The 17,647-nt window shown below is 38.7% G+C and overlaps 1 protein-coding gene across 2 annotated transcripts in view; it reads left to right on the top strand.

Moving 5' to 3' along the window:
- The first annotated feature begins 1,070 nt into the window (after positions 1-1,070).
- The window catches only part of LOC102392936 (T-cell receptor-associated transmembrane adapter 1), a 65,595-nt gene continuing 49,018 nt past the window's right edge, over positions 1,071-17,647 (top strand). The window contains exon 1 of one of the 2 annotated variants that reach the window (XM_044941614.2): positions 1,071-1,104. In XM_044941614.2, coding sequence (XP_044797549.1) covers positions 1,086-1,104 — 19 coding nt within the window. In that variant the 5' untranslated portion in view covers positions 1,071-1,085. Of the gene's footprint in view, positions 1,105-16,853; positions 17,079-17,647 lie in introns of those variants that run through there. The other variant, XM_006075298.4, reaches the window with a different exon arrangement.

Here is a 17,647-nt window from a genome sequence, read left to right on the forward strand (position 1 = left end):
TATAGAATGCTTCAGCTACATCTAACCATGCTGAGTTCTACAGAGCAGTTTCTACTGGGGCTTTTAAGATCAGTGCTGACTGTTCTTGTCCTGGGGTTAACAGAAAAATTCTTGCCGAGTCTTTGAGGCGGTGGTTCAGGATAAGTAGGGTAGTGCATTGGGGAAATCTCAGAAGGCATCCCTTTGATTTTCAAAATCTCTTAGTCATAGTAAGATAATGATAGTCATGCTTCTGCCCAACGGACAAGTCTACTGAATCATGTCTTGCCCCACACATCCCACAGGTGGTATCGATCTATATTTGCTGGATGAATGCTGCTGCTGCTTAGTCGCTTTAGTCGTGTCTGACTCTGTGTGACCCTATGGACTATAGTCCACAAGAATACTCTGTCCATGGAATTCTCCAGGCAAGCGTACTGGAATGCGTTGCCATGTCCTCCTCCAGGGAAATTCCCAACCCAGGGATCGAACCCAGGTCTCCTGCACTGCAAGCAGACTCTCAGATACCACTGAGCCACCAGGGAAGCCTCACTGGGTTAATAATTGTGTGAATAAATACAAAGAGCAAATAGACAACTGCTCGAGCTACAATCAGTGTTTGTTGTTATTTTCTCTTGTATTCTAGGCTGATTTGAGGGGAGAGGAACCATAGTATTTCTTGTGGAAAATTTATATTAGATGTGGATTAAATGACTGAATGCCATTTAGCAAAGATAGCAATCCTAGTTACTTTTCTTTTTTTTTAATCAACAAATATTTGCTGAGTACATCCTAAGTGCCGTCACTTTCTAGGCAGTGGGGAAGCAGGGCTGAGGAAGACAGACATGGGACCTGGCTTCCTGGAGCTTAGTGTCTTGTGGAAGAAAGGAGGCAAACAAAAACATGAGCAAGACAATTTCTCTTGTCATGTGTAATGCAGGAAACAGGATATGATAGTGTAGAGTGTACCCGGGGAGATGGGTGCCCTACTTTAGAGTTATAAAGGAAAGCTCTTCTGAATATTTAAGTTTTGAGATGAGACGTTGAGGAAAAGAAGGAAGAAACTTTGTAAAGAAACATCTTACTCTCCCCAAGCAGAAAGGAGGATGAGTTCAAAGGCTAGAGGTAATTAAAAGTTGATCTTGATCAAGGGGAGAGGAAGGAAGCTAATGAGACTCTAGAGGAAGAGTGGGCACATTTTTTCTCTAAAGGTTCTGGCAGTAAATATTTTAGGTTTTTCAGGACATGTGTTGTCTGTTAAAATTCAACTCTGTTTTACAACACAAAAGTAGCCATAGATGTTCATGAGTGAGTGTGGCTGTGTTCCAGTAAAACTTTGCAAGAACAGGCAATGGGGTAGATTTGGCCCATGGGCTGTAGTTTGCTGTGGTCTGGAGGTGGTGGTGGTTTAGTCGCTAAGTTGTGTCTGACTCTTGTGACCCCAAGGACCGTATGTCCATGGAATTCTCCAGGCAAGAATACTGGAGTGGGTTGCCATTTCCATCTCCAGGGAATATTTCTGACCGAGGAATTGAACCCAGGTCTCCTGCATGGCAGGCAGATTCTTTACCGACAGCTGTGAGGGAAGCCCTGCTGTGGTCTGGACTATAGAGCAAAAGAAATGTGTTGAAACTGGAACACTGCAGAGTCCAGACTGTGTGGGGCCGAGGGCATAGAAAGAAGTTGGAATTTTATCATTAGTGCAATCTAAAGCAATTGAAAGTTCCCACTAAGCAAAGGAGTGACTTTGCTTGATTTAGTTTTTAAAATACTCTAGATGATGTGTAGAGAACAGATAGATCATAAAGCCATCAGAGTAGAAGTAGGGAGGTACTTTGTGGTGGTCTGGGCAAAAGATGGAGATGCTTGGCCTCCAGGCGCACTCATGGAGGTGTGCATGAGTTCATAGCCTTCAAATTGGGACATGAAAATGGATGAGATGTGAGGGTAAGAGACATGTCAAGGCAGCAAGGATGAGTTCTAGGTTTCTGATTTGCTTTACGTTTCTCGGTGGTGATAGTGCTGTTCTCAGAATAAGGAAGATGGATAAGAAATCAGAAGTTCAGATTCAGAAAGTTTTAGTTTGACACGTCTGTGAGACACTCTGAGTCATCCTACAGAAGAATACCTGAATAAATAACAATTGAGGGAAAACAGCCCATTGCTGACCCAGGTCAAGGAGAAAGGCAAGGCCAGTATGCAGTCATTCACACTAGAATGGCTTTAGAGGGAGTGTACCAAAGCCTGTCATGATATATATACATTACACACATACAGAAGCCAGGCTGTGAAGTTACTCAGGACCTTTGTTAAAGTGGCCACAACAATCAGTACTTTCTGTCTCAAAATAGAGGGCAACCTCCTTCTCCAGCGTGGGAAGCTGCACTTCTCTTTCTGCACTGTCAATGAGCAAGCCAGCTCAGCAGTGAAAGGGGGCTGACTGCAGGCAGATAAAAATAACCATGGTAGAGAGACACAGGATGCTAATTGTGACCAGCAAACAAAGTTTGCAAGTTAGTTGTAACCTGCAAACGCGCTGCTACATATGTTTATCTTTTGGGCTTTGACCACATCCTAAAACACAGTTCAGCATATGGATTTTTTTGAGCCAGTTTGCTTACTTGAGTAATCTAGTCATAAACATAAGAAAAAATATGACCGTGTTTTACTGTTTTTGATTAATTCAACTTCAACTGGATATTCCAAGGAATATTACTGCAGAAAATAATCCTAGAAATAGGGAGCAAGTTAATGGATCATGATGGATCAGAACCCATACTAAATAATGTTTTCCAATCCATTCCATAGTAGTAGGCGAAGTTTCAAAAGGTACTTTTTGGTCAAATATGTTTAAGTAGCATAAACTTTGTTGAAGTAGGTTTATCCCTGGCAGAATACTTAATGCAAATAATTAATATCATTCATGCTAATATGCAGTGTGAAGTCTCAGAGAATGATACAGTATTTGGTGTTTTCCAACTTACTGAAAACATAATTTGATAAACATGCATACATGTATATCAACTATATATTTTCAAGAGTCATCATTCTAGCATATAACTTGGGTCAGTTTGGGTTATGCTTTGCTTTCAGTGGCAAAATATCCAATTTTAGCTACTGAAGTAATTAGGGGTTATTTTCTTCAAAGAGCAAGAAACCAAGAGATGGGTTTGTGGCTTTATTGAGTGGCTCATGAATGTCAGAACAAACTCAAAAATTCTCCTGACCTTTCTTTTCCTCTCAGTTGAAAAATAACTCCTGCAGCTGTAAGTACCACAGCTGTGTACAAGAAAAGGAAGAAGGAATTAGGAAGAGGTAAGAGGATGCCAGCTTCATCTGTTCCTTTTTAAAAAAGAAAACAAAATATTTTTCAAAATTCCTAGTGTATTATTATAGTGATAATGAGACTCCTGAGTCTCATTATCTTATTACCATCAGGCTCCCTGACCACAAGTAACTGCTGCAGAGGCTGGGAGGGTAGGGGGAGGTTCTGGGAAGCAGAGAACAGGATTCTCATAATTGGTTTAGACACCACTCTTATGTCACCTGACTTAAGCACATCCTGCTTCAAATGAATTAGACACAAGGAGAGGCTGGATCTTGACCGGGCAACTAATACTGTCTGCTGCACAGACTGTGTTACCAGAAAAACTCAGCTTAACTCATTTGCATTTTCTAATTGTGGTGAACATTATAATGTACTGCCCAGATTCTTGTTTAGGAATTAAGGACTAATTACCCAGCTTCTGGGAGGTTTGCTAGAAGGAAAACAGGCCTCCAGCTATCAGCTCCCTTCAGGTATCTCTGCACGTGAAGAGTCACCTTACCAAGGATATACCGCTTCAAGGCCATCTTCAACACAGGCTTGTTATGGCCCTACCCCTCCTCTTTCCCTTCACTTACTGCTCCCAGCCCTCTCCATTCTCAGAACAGCTCTGAAAGCTCATCCTATCTTCAGAGCTGGGGATCCTGAAGCTTGAGACTGTATTGCCCCTTGACCTTTTCCTTTGCCCTGCTTTAGTCTCTTGTCTTCTCCAGATTCACCTGATCCCTAGTGCACTCCTGGTAAACCTGTCTATCTCAGAGCCACCTTCCTGAGAACCCAACCTGCTACAAAAATAGAAATTAGATATACTCTAAATAGGTTCCTTTATCCAGTTTTAAAGTTTGTTTGGAAGCTTAAATTTTTTAAAAAAAAATTAGTTAAAATTAAAATGTAATTTTTAAGGATGCCACACAGCACTGACATTCATTGTCACTCCAATGTTGGCAAGTGTAAGAATATTTGCCATCTATGCCAACTATTCATTTCCTCAACTGAGCAAACCCTTGATTGCTTATAAATGTTTTAAAATTTATTTTTAATTGAAGGCTAATTGCTTTACAATTTTATGTTGCTTTCTGCCATACATCAACATGCATCAGCCGTAAGTATACATATTCCTTATAAATTTTTTTGGAAAACAGCTTCATTTTTCTGAATTAATTAGTGCTTATTGTAAAGTTACAAAAAAGGTGAAAGTTTAAATAAGAAAGAAAAAATTGCCTGTAATCTTAACACATACCTGTTATTAATCTTTGAGTGATATCTGTCCAGACCTTTTAAAAGGAACTAACAGGCACCCCTCTCCAGTACTCTTGCCTGGAAAATCCCATGGACAGAAGAGCTTGGAAGGCTGCAGTCCATGGGGTCGCTGAGGGTCGGACACGACTGAGTGACTTCACTTTCACTTTTCACTTTCATGCATTGGAGAAGGAAATGGCAACCCACTCCAGTGTTCTTGCCTGGAGAATCCCAGGGATGGGGGAGCCTGGTAGGCTGCCATCTATGGGGTTGCACAGAGTCGGACACGACTGAAGCGACTTAGCAGCAGCAGCAGCAGCAGCAACAGTTGTTTCTTTGACTTTTGTTCAATCTTATGATTGAAGATTTGATCCATGTTCAGTCTTCCTTCCTTCCTTAACTGAAAGAATTTTTAGAAACAGGACTTGAGCAATTCTATGCTTAAAGAGGATCTGGACGAGGACTAGAGGACCAAACCATACCTCATCATTGAGAATGAGTGATGAATAACTGGCATTTGAGATGAAGCTGCAGAGACGTGGGGCTAATGGCATACACATGAGAACAAAGAGATGAGGACTAAAAGCTTACAGGTCCCCAGAGCTGATGATTCCCTGAGCTCTTGGAGCTGTGTATTTTCAGCTTCATTTCTATGACCATGTGTGTTCTGTAAACAGCATGGCTGGCACATTGCGAGCTATGCTTGGGAGGTCCAAGACCACAGCTTTGTTGTATGCTGGGTTATTTCCTGTTTGTTTACTTAAAACTAAATAACCACTGGTGCTGGGTGAAGTCTGATGTGCCCTATGAGTTTAATTGTTAAGTTGAACTCTAAATAACTACAACTGGAGGAAACTGATGTTTCTATTATCACACAGATAATTCAGAACTCTATTCTTACTATAAAAGATTCAACTAATACAGAGCTTCATAAACTCCTTCCCTGCATTCCCCCTCTTCCCTCATTTTTAATTGCTATTTAATTATTTTGCATATGTATATCCAGATTTTCTATTAGTTTTCAAGTCAGTTTTTAGTACTTTGTGAATTTCTAGGAATTTATGCATTTCATCTAAGTGTTAAATTTAGAGTGGAGTGTTCATCTAATTCATATTTAATGTAAGTATTGATATAGTTGGATTTATATCTGCCTTTTTGCTATTTGTTTTCTTAATATCTCTCTTTTGTTCTTCTATTGCTCAATTTCTGTCTTTTATGTTAAGCAAAAATTTTTTTGATACCATTTAAACTCCTCTGTTCATTATTTTCACTGTATTCTTTGAGATTTTGTGTTGTGGTTAGCTGCCCTAGGGATCAAAATATTCATTTTTAACTTTCACAATTCACTTAAAGTTAGCACTGACATAATTAAAATGTAGCATACTAGTAAAGGTCTATGTCATTTCTCCTTATTTTTTTGTGTTGACATATATAGAGAGAAGGCAATGCCACCCCACTCCAGTACTCTTGCCTGGAAAATCCCATGGACGGAGGAGCCTAGTAGGCTGCAGTCCATGGGGTCGCTAGGAGTCAGACACGACTGAGCGACTTCACTTTCACTTTTCACTTTCATGCATTGGAGAAGGAAATGGCAACCCACTCCAGTGTTCTTGCCTGGAAAATCCCAGGGATGGCGGGGCCTGGTAGGCTGCCGTCTATGGGGTCACCCAGAGTCGAACACGACTGAAGCGACTTAGTAGCAGCAGCAGCATATATATAAAACCTTCATATATGTATTGTAAATCTAATACTGTGTTAGAATTAAGATTTTAAACAATCTTCTAACTTTAAAGAAGTTAAGGAAGAAAAACATTATACATATGTGCATATAGTTTTTGTTTACTTACATATTTCTGGTGACCTCCATTTTTTCTTGTGGATCTGAATTACTGTCTGGGGTTATTTCCTTCAACCTAAAGAACTTCCCTTGTGTTTCCAGGTCTCCTAGCAATAAATACTATTAATTTTTTAAAACTAGAAATATATTTTTCTTTAAGGCTAATTTTAGTAGGCTACTTGGTGGTCTTTTTTTTTCTTTTAGCACTTTGAGTACGGCATTTCTTTCTTATGGCCTCTATTGTTTCTTATGAGAAGTTAAGTATTAATCATACTGTAGTCCCTTTTTATATGAGTTGCTTTTCTCTTGCTCCATTCAAGACTTTTTTTTTTGGATTTTGGGAGTCTGAATATGATGTGTCTAGTTGTGTTTTATTTGTATATCTGCCTGTGTTCATTGAGCTTCTTAGTGTTCATTGGGTCTGGAAATAAATGTTTTTCTTTAAAATGGGAAGTGTATAGCCATTATATTTTTAATATAATGTCTTGTTTCCCTATCACTCCTCCTTTTATGACTCCCAATACATACATTCTTGAAATTGTTCTACAAATCTTTGAGACTAGTCCTTTTTAAAAAATCTTCTACTTTTGCTATTTAAAATCTGCTGTTGAGTCTATCTAGTGAATTTTTTATTTCAGTTATTGTACTTTTCAAATCTAGAATTTCCATTTGGTTATTTTATCTGGGTTCTCAAGAGTCAATTTCTATTGACTGCATCCCGCTCCCCCGCCCGCTGAATATGGGTCACAGTCTTCCGTTTCTTAACATGTCTTGTCATGATTGTGTGAATTTTGAGACTGATGTGGTGGTAATAGGGCAGATAACTGTGAATTTTAGATAAAATTGTAGCAGCTGTGTATTCTTTTTTTCTAAGGCTTATTGTATTGTGGGTTTCTGTTGTTTGTTTTGATAACCTGCCTGGACTTAAACCACAGACCATCTTTGAAACTGGATGTATCTGGTCATTTTCTTTTAGTGTTTCTTTTTTGGGGCTGCTCTGTCTACGTAATTTAGTGGTCAGTCAATGATTTGAGCAGACACCTTAATTCTCCAAGACTTGCCCAGATGTTGCCAATTGAGGTTATGTGTGTGACGAACACCTTCAAAGTTGCAGTCAGTTCTCAAGTCTACCTTGGTGTACATTATCAGTAGATACATGACTTTAGTTTGTTTCATTATTGATAACATTAACTGTAATACTTACTTAAGATTATAGCTGCTAGGTTTCTCTATCAATAAATTAATATTTTCCCTTTAAAATAGTAAGTAATTTGTAGAGATTTTGTCAAAGTTTGTAATTTCTTAAAATTTGTTCATTTACTTACTAGTTTAGGACATATTGACCATCTTCTCTGAATCAGTTACTAAGTTGATAGTTTCAAAATGTTGGATGTTCTACCATCATTATTCTTTCCACTCTATTTTAAGAAACAAACTCCCTTTACTACTTATTCATCATTTATTTATTTATTTTACTTATCAACATTGGACTCATAGATTCTTTTCTTTCCTGTCTCCAAATTTTTGAAGTTAGCTTTATCCCATGGACGGAGGAGCCTGGTGGGCTACAGTCCATGGGGTCACTAAAAGTTGGACACAACTGAGCAACTTCACTTTCACTTTTCACTTTCATGCACTGAGAAGGAAATGGCAACCCACTCTAGTGTTCTTGCCTGGAGGATCCCAGGGACGGGGGAGCCTGGTGGGCTGCCATCTATGGGGTCTCACAGAGTCAGACACAACTGAAGTGACTTAGCAGCAGTAGAAGCAGCAGCTTTATCAAAGTTTAATTTTACATCGAGTCAAAATCAGTTCAGTTCAGTGGCTCAGTTGTGTCCGACTCTTTGCAACCCCATGGACTGCAGCACTCCAGGCCTTCCTGTCCATCACCAACTCCCGTGTCCATTGAGTTGGTGATGCCATCCAACCATCTCATCCTCTGTTGTCCCCTTCTACTCCTGCCTTCAATCTTTCCCAGCATCAGGGTCTTTTCAAATGAGTCAGTTCTTCATATCAGGTGGCCAAAGTATTGGAGTTTCAGCTTCAACATCAGTCCTTCCAATGAATATTCAGGACTGATTTCCTTTAGGATGGACTGTTTGGATCTTCTTGCAGTCCGAGGGACTTGACACCACAGTTCAAAAACATCAATTCTTTGGCGCTCAGCTTTCTTTACAGTCCAACTCTCAAATCTGTACATGACTAATGGAAAAACTGTAGCCTTGACTAGATGGACCTTTGCTGGCAAAGTAATGTCTCTGCTTTTTAATATGCTGTCTAGGTTGGTCATAACTTTTCTTCCAAGGAATAAGCATCTTTTAATTTCATGGCTGCAGTCACCATCTGCAGTGATTTTGGAGCCCCCCAAAATAAAGTCTGTCACTGTTTCCACTATTTCTCCATCTATTTGCCTTGAAGTGATGGGACCAGATGCCATGATCTTAGTTTTCTGAATGTTGAGCTTTAAGTCAACTTTTTCGTTCTCTTCTTTCACTTTTATCAAGAGGCTCTTTAGTTCTTCTTTGCTTTCTGCCATAAGGGTAGTGTCATTTGCATATCTGAGGTTATTGATATTTTCCTGGCAATCTTGATTCCAGCTTGTGCTTCTTCCAGCCCAGTGTTTCTCATGATGTACTCTGCATACATCATGATGTACTATCATGAGTCAAAATAGACCTCTTTAAATTTTCCCAAAAGAGTTCCCTTTTGTCCTTTTACAGCCAATTCCTCTTTCAACTTCTGGCCCCCAAACATACTAATCTCATTTCTGTTCTTATTTTAATTTATGTTTTTTTGTTAGAAATGCAAAATTTTATATATTAATTTTATATTAATTAAACCATGCTACATTTTCCAATTAATTGTAGCAGACTGTTTTTGTAATTTTCATAAAATCATGTCAATGCTGAGACCTCTTTCTTTACTTCTTGCTTTCCAATCCATATGCATTTACTTTGCTTATTGCTTGGACTAGAACCTCTAGTACCATGTTGAATTAAAGTGGTGAAAGTATATATCCTTGCCTTATGTCCATATTAGAGGGAAAACATTCAGTAACTGACAAGGTTGACCTCCTAAATAATTAAGTGTTAGTCGCTCAGTTGTATCCAACTCTTTGTGATCCCATGGACTGTATCCCACTGGCTCCTTTGTCCATGGAATTCTTCAGGCAAGAAATCTGGAGTTGGTAGCCATTCCCTTCTCTAGGATATCTCCCCAGTCCAGGGAATGAACCCAGGTCTCCCACATTGCAGGCAGATTCTTTACTGTCTGAGGCACCAGGGAAGCCCCTACTTAATGATTAAGGATGATATAAGTTGTAGGCTTTTTTTTTTAGTATCTTAATTCTGTTAAGGAAGCTCCCTTCTATTCCTATTTTCTGAGAGTTTTATTTTTTAAGTCAGGAAAGCATGTTGAGATTTTTTTCAAGTACTGTTTCTGCCGCTATTGAATGATCACATGGTTGTTTTGAGATTTTTAGTTGTTAACTTGATGATTTACATTGATTTTCTAAGGTTAAACCATCTTTTGTTGCTGGAATAAATCCCACTTAAACACGATATATTATCCTTTTAATATAATGCTGGATTAGTTTTGCCAAAATTTTAAGAATTTTCCTATATATATTTATGAGGAATAACTTTTCTGTCATTTTCTTTTCTTTTAGTGTCTTTATCTGATTTTGCTATCAGATTAATACTGACAGCATCAACATCTATGGTTACTGTTTCATATGCAGCATGTGCTATACTTATTATTTCATAAGTAGCATATGCTCTTCTAAGTAATTTACATGTATTTATTAACTTTTACATTTGACATGATTTCAGACTTTACAAAACAATTACAAGAATAATACAAAGTATTCTCATATACTTTTCATTTAAATTCCTCAAATTTAACCATTTGCCACATTGGCTTTACTATCTCTCTCCCCCTCCCACTGCCTTTGAATCTTTTGACTTAAATTTCTTTATTTTTCTTAAACCCTGGGAACTTTTCACATATAGTTTCCTTTATTATGTACTCCCTTCCATCATTTTGGTACCATCTTGGGATACATTTTATCCTTAGTTTTGTTTCCTTGTGCCAGAACCAACTTATTTTTTAGGAATTTCAGGTTATTATTTGGAAAAGGAAATGGCAACCCACTCCAGTATTCTTGCCTAGAGAATTCCATAGACAGAGGAGCCTGGAAGGCAACAGTCCTGGGATTGCAGAGTCAGACATGACTGAGCAACTATCACTCACTCACTCAGGTTATTATTATAAGTCAATAAAACTGCCTTGATGAATCTAGTTAAAAATTTCAAACTTGATTGCTCTTATTTACTCTTCTGTGCTCTGGAGAATAAGTCTACTTACAAAATTGTAAAGTCTATGTGTGTCAAGAGAGATATTTGTGTGTACTTAGTTGCTCAGTTGTATCTGACTCTTTGCTACCCATGGACTGTAGCCCACCAGGGTCCTCTGCCCGTGGGATTCGCCAGGCAAGAATACTGGAGTGGGAAACCATTCCATTCTACAGGGGATCTTCCTGACCCAGAGACTGAACCCAAGTCTCCTGCTGCTGCTGCTAAGTCACTTCAGTCGTGTCTGACTCTATGTGACCCCAGAGACGGCAGCCCACTAGGCTCCCCCGTCCCTGGGATTCTCCAGGCAAGAACACTGGAGTGGGTTGCCATTTCCTTCTCCAATGCATGAAAGTGAAAAGTGAAAGTGAAGTCGCTCAGTCGTGTCCGACTCTTAGCGACCCCATGGACTGCAGCCTACCAGGCTCTTCCGTCCATGGGATTTTCCAGGCAAGAGTACTGGAGTGTGTTGCCATTGCCTTCTCCAAGTTTCCTGCAGTGCAAACTAATTCTTTACCATCTGTGATGCTAGGGAAGCGCCATCAGGAGAGATAGTACCTATCAAAATTAAATTCATTCTCAGCCACTTACTCACACGTTTTCTCTCCAGACTTATTCTTTGTTCTTCACCTTTCTCAGACCATGTGAGGCTGACCTCTATAGACTGTTTCTTGCAGGTTGCCTTCCCTGGATTGACTGGGTTTAATGAGGAAAATGGGTGGGAGACTGAGAATGGAGGGCAGAGAACAAAATTGGGATGTTTTTCCACAGATTTCCCTTTGCCTGGTCATAACTGGCACTGGTTGTTTTTCTTGGTGGGGATGGGCATTGGGGTGCACTAACAAAGCCATAGTCCCTGCCTGGCAGCCCTTTCTTAACAGCTATATATCTCACTTGATTCCAGTAACTGATACTCCTCTAATACCTTTAAGCCTAGGAGTTGTCACGGGTTCCCTCTGTTGTTACCTGGCAAGGGCTTCACCATGTCCTGTTCTTTCCATCAGCCCTGACTGCACCTCTGCCAATAGTCACTTCATTAAAGTCATTCCACTCCTCCTTTTGAAGGTGCGCATGTTTTCAGCCAGGACTCTGACTGCCCATCACTTCTTGTTGCTCCTGTTTCTACTCCATGTTCCTACTCCCTAGGGTCCTCCAACTACAGCTTACCTTCCCTTAGAAAGGTCTGAGTCCTAAATCTTATTTTGATCAAAATTTAATGTAATGTATGCCTTCCTTGAAGGAAGATCCACTAGAACTAGTCTCACTGTTCAAGCTATACTGAGAATTCTAATTTTGCTACCTGTCCAGGGGCATTTGAATTTTAAGGGCCTATTCTTTTATGATCTCATGCAAAACATCTCAAGATGGAAATTTCTATAAAGATGGTAAAATTGATATTTTCCATGGTACTCCTCGAGTAAACCAGGCTCCAAATGTGGAACGAGGGCAGAAAGTAAGACCCAGTTCAACAGGAAGAAAGAGTTGCTAAAATACATACCTCAGAACAGTAGTTCTGCAAAATGTTAAAAAAAAAAAAAAAAAAAGGTATGCTTCTCATATATGATAAGTTTTGGAAACTCTGCATAATATATCCTCCCGAGAAGTGAAATTGCATATTAGCTCACTAAAATTATGAGAAGTTTTATGATAAACTGGTTTGCTTTGTTTGAGCCAGTTGTGTTTCAAATAAGAACAACGTTTCTCAAAATGCTTAACTTTGTTAAAGGACATCACATAGAAATTTGTGCAATGGGGCAAATTGTTTTCTTCCAGAAAATATGGGTGTTTAAGCCTTTTACATGTAGGAAAATGAAAATTTCTTTCATTTCTGAATTTTTGTTATCTACTTTTATTTCAGTGTTTGATTTTCCAGTGTTTGATTTTTGGTTCTACAAGGCTATTATAAGTGTAATAAAAAGATCTGAGAATCTTAGGCCAAATCTATGCAGCATTCTATTGCTTTTAACTTTTTTTTCTTTCCATCTGAGTAATTATGTTTTCTGAAGGATCTTATAGTATAAACTTGATGAAAATATGAATCATCAGTATGGTTTAATCAGATGCAATTGTAACATTCTAATTAATTCCTAATTAATTCTAAATAATTTCATATTTTAAAACAGCATAATTGGAAGCACAGGGGCCCTTTCCATTTTGTCTTTCATAAAGTTGTTTGCTTGCTTTGTACTAGCTTCAGTCTTACTAAAGAATGATTTTCCAGAATAAGGGGAAAAAAATCACAGAGAGAGAAATTCTAATTCTATAAAACAAGGTATTTCAATGAGCCTTTAAAATTAGGAAGCATTTTTTATTCCAATTATAAAAGTAGTACATGTTATTGTAAATAATTTTAAACAATAGATCACTATGTAAAATATAAAGTCAAAGTCCCTGATAATCCCCTGCTAATAGCTACTCTTAACATTTTGGAACTCCTTGAGAAAAGCAAAACGTTTTGTAACACCTTAAATATATGTGTGTATAATATACGCATGTGTATATGCAGATATAAATAAGCAACTACAGTGATAGAAAGTAATTAAAAAACTAATAGATAACCATAAAATACAGGTAGGAAACTGGGTCTCTTTTTATACTCCATGACCCATTTTTCTGAGTATGGAACCTCTTGCCATTTTGACATGTTTTTTAGCTTCTTTTGGCAAAAAACCTCAATTTTGTTGGCCTTAAAGTCCTTATTTCTTGACAGGTGCCTATCAAAACCACACCTTTCCCCTAAATTTTCTACAACATATCTAATTGCTTCAATCTTGTCAGGACATTTCTTCTTTGTCTAGCTATCTTCTATACTTCATTTTGATCACCTGTCTCATTAAACAGTAGTACAGAAGCCTCATGTTTATTTATTATTTGAACATGACTCATGAAGGCATGATTCAAATCTCTGAATGCACTAATATATTTCATAACAAGCATATCTGTAGGTGTTTATATTCTGATAATGTCTTCATGTGCTCAGCCATCTATATTTGATGAAAAACTATCATTTTTCCCTAGCAGATTGCAAACATCTGTGGAGCTAGCTAATGCACAGACACAGACTTTGCATATGACCTTGGACAATCTTGTTCTATCTCCTGAATATGTCAGTCTATGACTCGGGGAACATTGTAATGCAGGTCATTTTTCAGGAACATTACGATAATTAGAAATTGTGAAGTGGTTCGGATTTATTAGCCAAAGTTTGACAATTTTGGAAATGCCGGTCATGCAGATTATGTACAATCATGTACGTTAACTCTTTTAAGCCAGTAGGCAATCACTCAGCAGGTACCACAGATTGCCTTATTGACCCGAAGTAGGGGGTATACCCTTGCTCAGTCCCTGCCTGTCTCCTCTGCCCTTGTCTTTTCTCGATCTTTGCCGACTTGTGTTTTTGTGAGGCTGCAAACTTGAGACAGGCAAGCCTTAGCCATCTTCAGGCACTGTCCCACAAGCGTTTGTCTCCTTCCCTGTTGGTCTGTACTGAGAGTTACACCTCTTGAGCTACACCATGGAATTCCTATATTTTGACCTGAGTCATTATCGCTGAGTCTGACTTTCTCTGCATCCAAAACCAACTCCTGAACACCCTTCTCGTTTCTAGAATTGTGCTTTATGGATCAGCCGGGATGAGGGCATCTTTGCACCTTCATTCCCATCCTCAGCACTGTTCTTGTTCTAACACGGGGATACTCGTACCTCAATGTCCAATCTTGAAACTCTTTCTCCCATGTCCTCTGCATGCCCCAGTTGGTATAAATGGGAATCTATCAATACTCTGCCCCCAAGCTAAGGTCCTGCTTGGGGAATCTATACAGTTCCTTTTTGAACCTGGGCCTTCTACCCCTCTTTCCAATCATCCTGTTTTAAGACCAAAGGGTAACCCCTCATGGCCACCTGAGCTGGCCTTCTCTTCCTGAACTGAAGTTGCTGGTGTCCAAACCTCTCTGGAAATCTGGGAGTCATCTCTTCAGTCTCTGTTCCTAAATTCTATCTAATCTTGGATGGATCCTTCTGATTTTTGTTGTCCTTTTGTCCCTACATGTACCTGAGACTTCTGTTTCCTTGAGATCTTTGTCTGTGGGCATCCAGGCCCATTTCATACAATCTGCCATCTGACTAATGGATGGCAGCCAAACAAAAAGTTCTCTGGACAAAGAAGTTTATAAAAAGCTCTGCTAAAAAATGTTTTTCAGGTTTCCTTTTTGTAGGATTATATCTAAGACTTTAATATACTAATATGCATCCACAGAGATGAAAATATACAATTTTCCCAAATATATTTGTTAAAGGAGTATTTTTCTCAAGGATTTCTTGAAAACCTAGAGCAAAATGTGTTCTATGAAACGTATTTTGAAAAATTTTTTTAGAAGATTAGGCTAGGGATTCCCCATGACTTCTTTCAGTTTTATCGATTCTGATTCAAAGATTCACAAGATCTTTTTGGCCAATTCAGTGTTTTGAAAAAAAGTGATCAAGGTAGACAAATTTGTTCGTACTTAATTAACTCTGTCCAGGGAATAGAGAAACACTGTATTTTATTTACTGGGAAGTTCTTTACTGTGATGGAGCAGGGAGAAAGCAGAAAAGTAACATTCTTTTATTTATTAAATCATTCTGAGAATATTGATTGAGACTACAGTGTGCTAGTCATTATTCTAGATGCTGGAGTGTTATGGACAGATAAGATCAGTGCTCTCCCTGCCCTTAGGAATCTTAGAGAAGCTAAAGCAAGCCATATAGTATCTTTGCTCTGAGTTTGTGCATCAAAAGTCTTATTTTTAATTTTATATTACGTTTGAGTTCTTAAAGCTTTAAGTACATCTCTTTTTGTAATAAACTGGATTCAGGTTTGTCATTTCTTTATAATTAAAGAAAAGTGGCAAAGTACATAAGCAAATATCATAAGCACATAAGCAAATATGCAGCAGGTATATATACACAGAAATACTTATAAACTATATACATAGATATGACCAAGACAATTTTTTATCTAACATTAGAAATAAAATGCTATTATTCACACACACACACACACACACACACATATGGATTTCTCAGAGAATTATCCAGAACACTTCTATTAAAATAAGCTAAACTAAGTTGCTTCAGTTGTGTCCGACTCTGTGCGACCCCACAGAGGACAGCCCACCAGGCTCCCCCGTCCCTGGGATTCTCTAGGCAAGAACACTGGAGTGGGTTGCCATTTCCTTCTCCATTGCATGAAAGGGAAAAGTGAAAGTGAAGTCGCTCAGTCATCTCCGACTCTTAGCGACCCCATGGACTGCAGCCTACCAGGCTCCCCTGTCCATGGGATTTTCCAGGCAAGAGTACCGGAATGGGGTGCCACTGCCTTCTCCGTATATTAAAATAAGCAACGGTAATTGTGAAAATGCACATTTGTACTCCAAATATTCTGATTCAGCAAGGCTAAGGAATATGCATGTTAAACTAATGGTACGTAACATACTTATGCACACTAACATTTAAGGACTTCTGATACTGAGACTCCAGGATAGGAGAGAGCTGGAGCTTGTTGCCATGTGGCCCTAGATTGGATAGAGAGACTCATGTTGCAGGGGCAAGGTTGGCAGGGAAGAAGGCAGGCACCCAATCTCCCAGTGGAGTTAGGTACAGAAGGTACCTGATAAGTAAGTGTTCCAAGTGTGTTAATTTCCTTTCCTCTGCCACACCTCAAATATAACACAATCAGCAGCTGAGCATGCCTGGGGGCTTCTTACCGTTTCCTCCTCAGTTTAGTGTATTTTAGTTTGTCTTCATATGACCTCACTTGGGAGGAGATCCCTAGATTTTCTTCTGAGAGATGGGAAATCCTTGCTGTTCAATCGCTAAGTTGTATCCGACTCTTTGCGACCCCACGGACTGCAACACACCAGGCTTCCTTGTCCTTCACTATATCTTGGAGTTTGCTCAAACTCACAAGTCAGTGATGCCATCCAACCATCTCATCCTGCCTAGTCTAATTTACCCATTGATTTTATTATTTGTTTTAATGTTAGTTAGGTGCTGATAAAAGTTCAAATACCAGGGTACAGAGGCTTGTGGGATTTTACTTCCCACGTTTCACAAAAAAGTTTAACAGCCTACTGGTTTCAGATCAAAACTCTAGAAGCCTCCATCACCACATTTCCTGTTTGTAACTGAACAAAGTACACGCAGAAGATTTTAAGAAGAGAGAAAAAACTGAGGTAGAGATAAAGTTTACTGACACTTCTAACAACAGAGCAACATTACTTAGAAAAAAAAGCTTGCGGAGAGTATTTTTAATTCATACACTTGCTTATGGCTACATAAGGATTTCTCAAAGAAAAAAGCATGTCAGGTAAGTGGCATTTTAAATTTTGCTCAATTCATATGCCTAAGAATTTACATAATAATGTCTAAGCCTCTAGCAAAAAGATACTTAATAAAGGTTTGGAAAGTAAGTTTACACAATTATTTTAAAAGTGTGAGATGAACTTTATAATAATTAGAATGTATTTGAAGTATATCAATGATCATCAATTGCCTACTTTGTTTTAAAAAAGTTGGATAGTATTTTATAACATAAAGCTAAATGTAGCTATTGGGTATGTGTTCCTTGATGCATGCTAAGTCGCGTCGGTCACGTCCTACTCTTTGTGATCCTACAGACTGTAGCCCGCCAGACTGCTTTGTCCATGGGATTCTCCAGGCAAGAATACTCCAGGCAAGAGTGGGTAGCCATTCCCTTCTCCAGGGGATCTTCCCGACCTGGGGATAGAACCTGGTCTCCTACATTGCAGGCAGATTCTTTTTTGCTGAGCCACTGGGGAAGCCCCTGTTCATTGATAATCATCCCATTTAAAGTACTTGTTATTTTTAGAGGATCTTTCCTTGACCTTGCATATTCCTTTTTATAGTTTAATTATA

The sequence above is a fragment of the Bubalus bubalis genome, chromosome 1 (genome assembly GCF_019923935.1).
Source record: "Bubalus bubalis isolate 160015118507 breed Murrah chromosome 1, NDDB_SH_1, whole genome shotgun sequence".
Classification (NCBI taxonomy): Eukaryota; Metazoa; Chordata; class Mammalia; order Artiodactyla; family Bovidae; genus Bubalus; species Bubalus bubalis.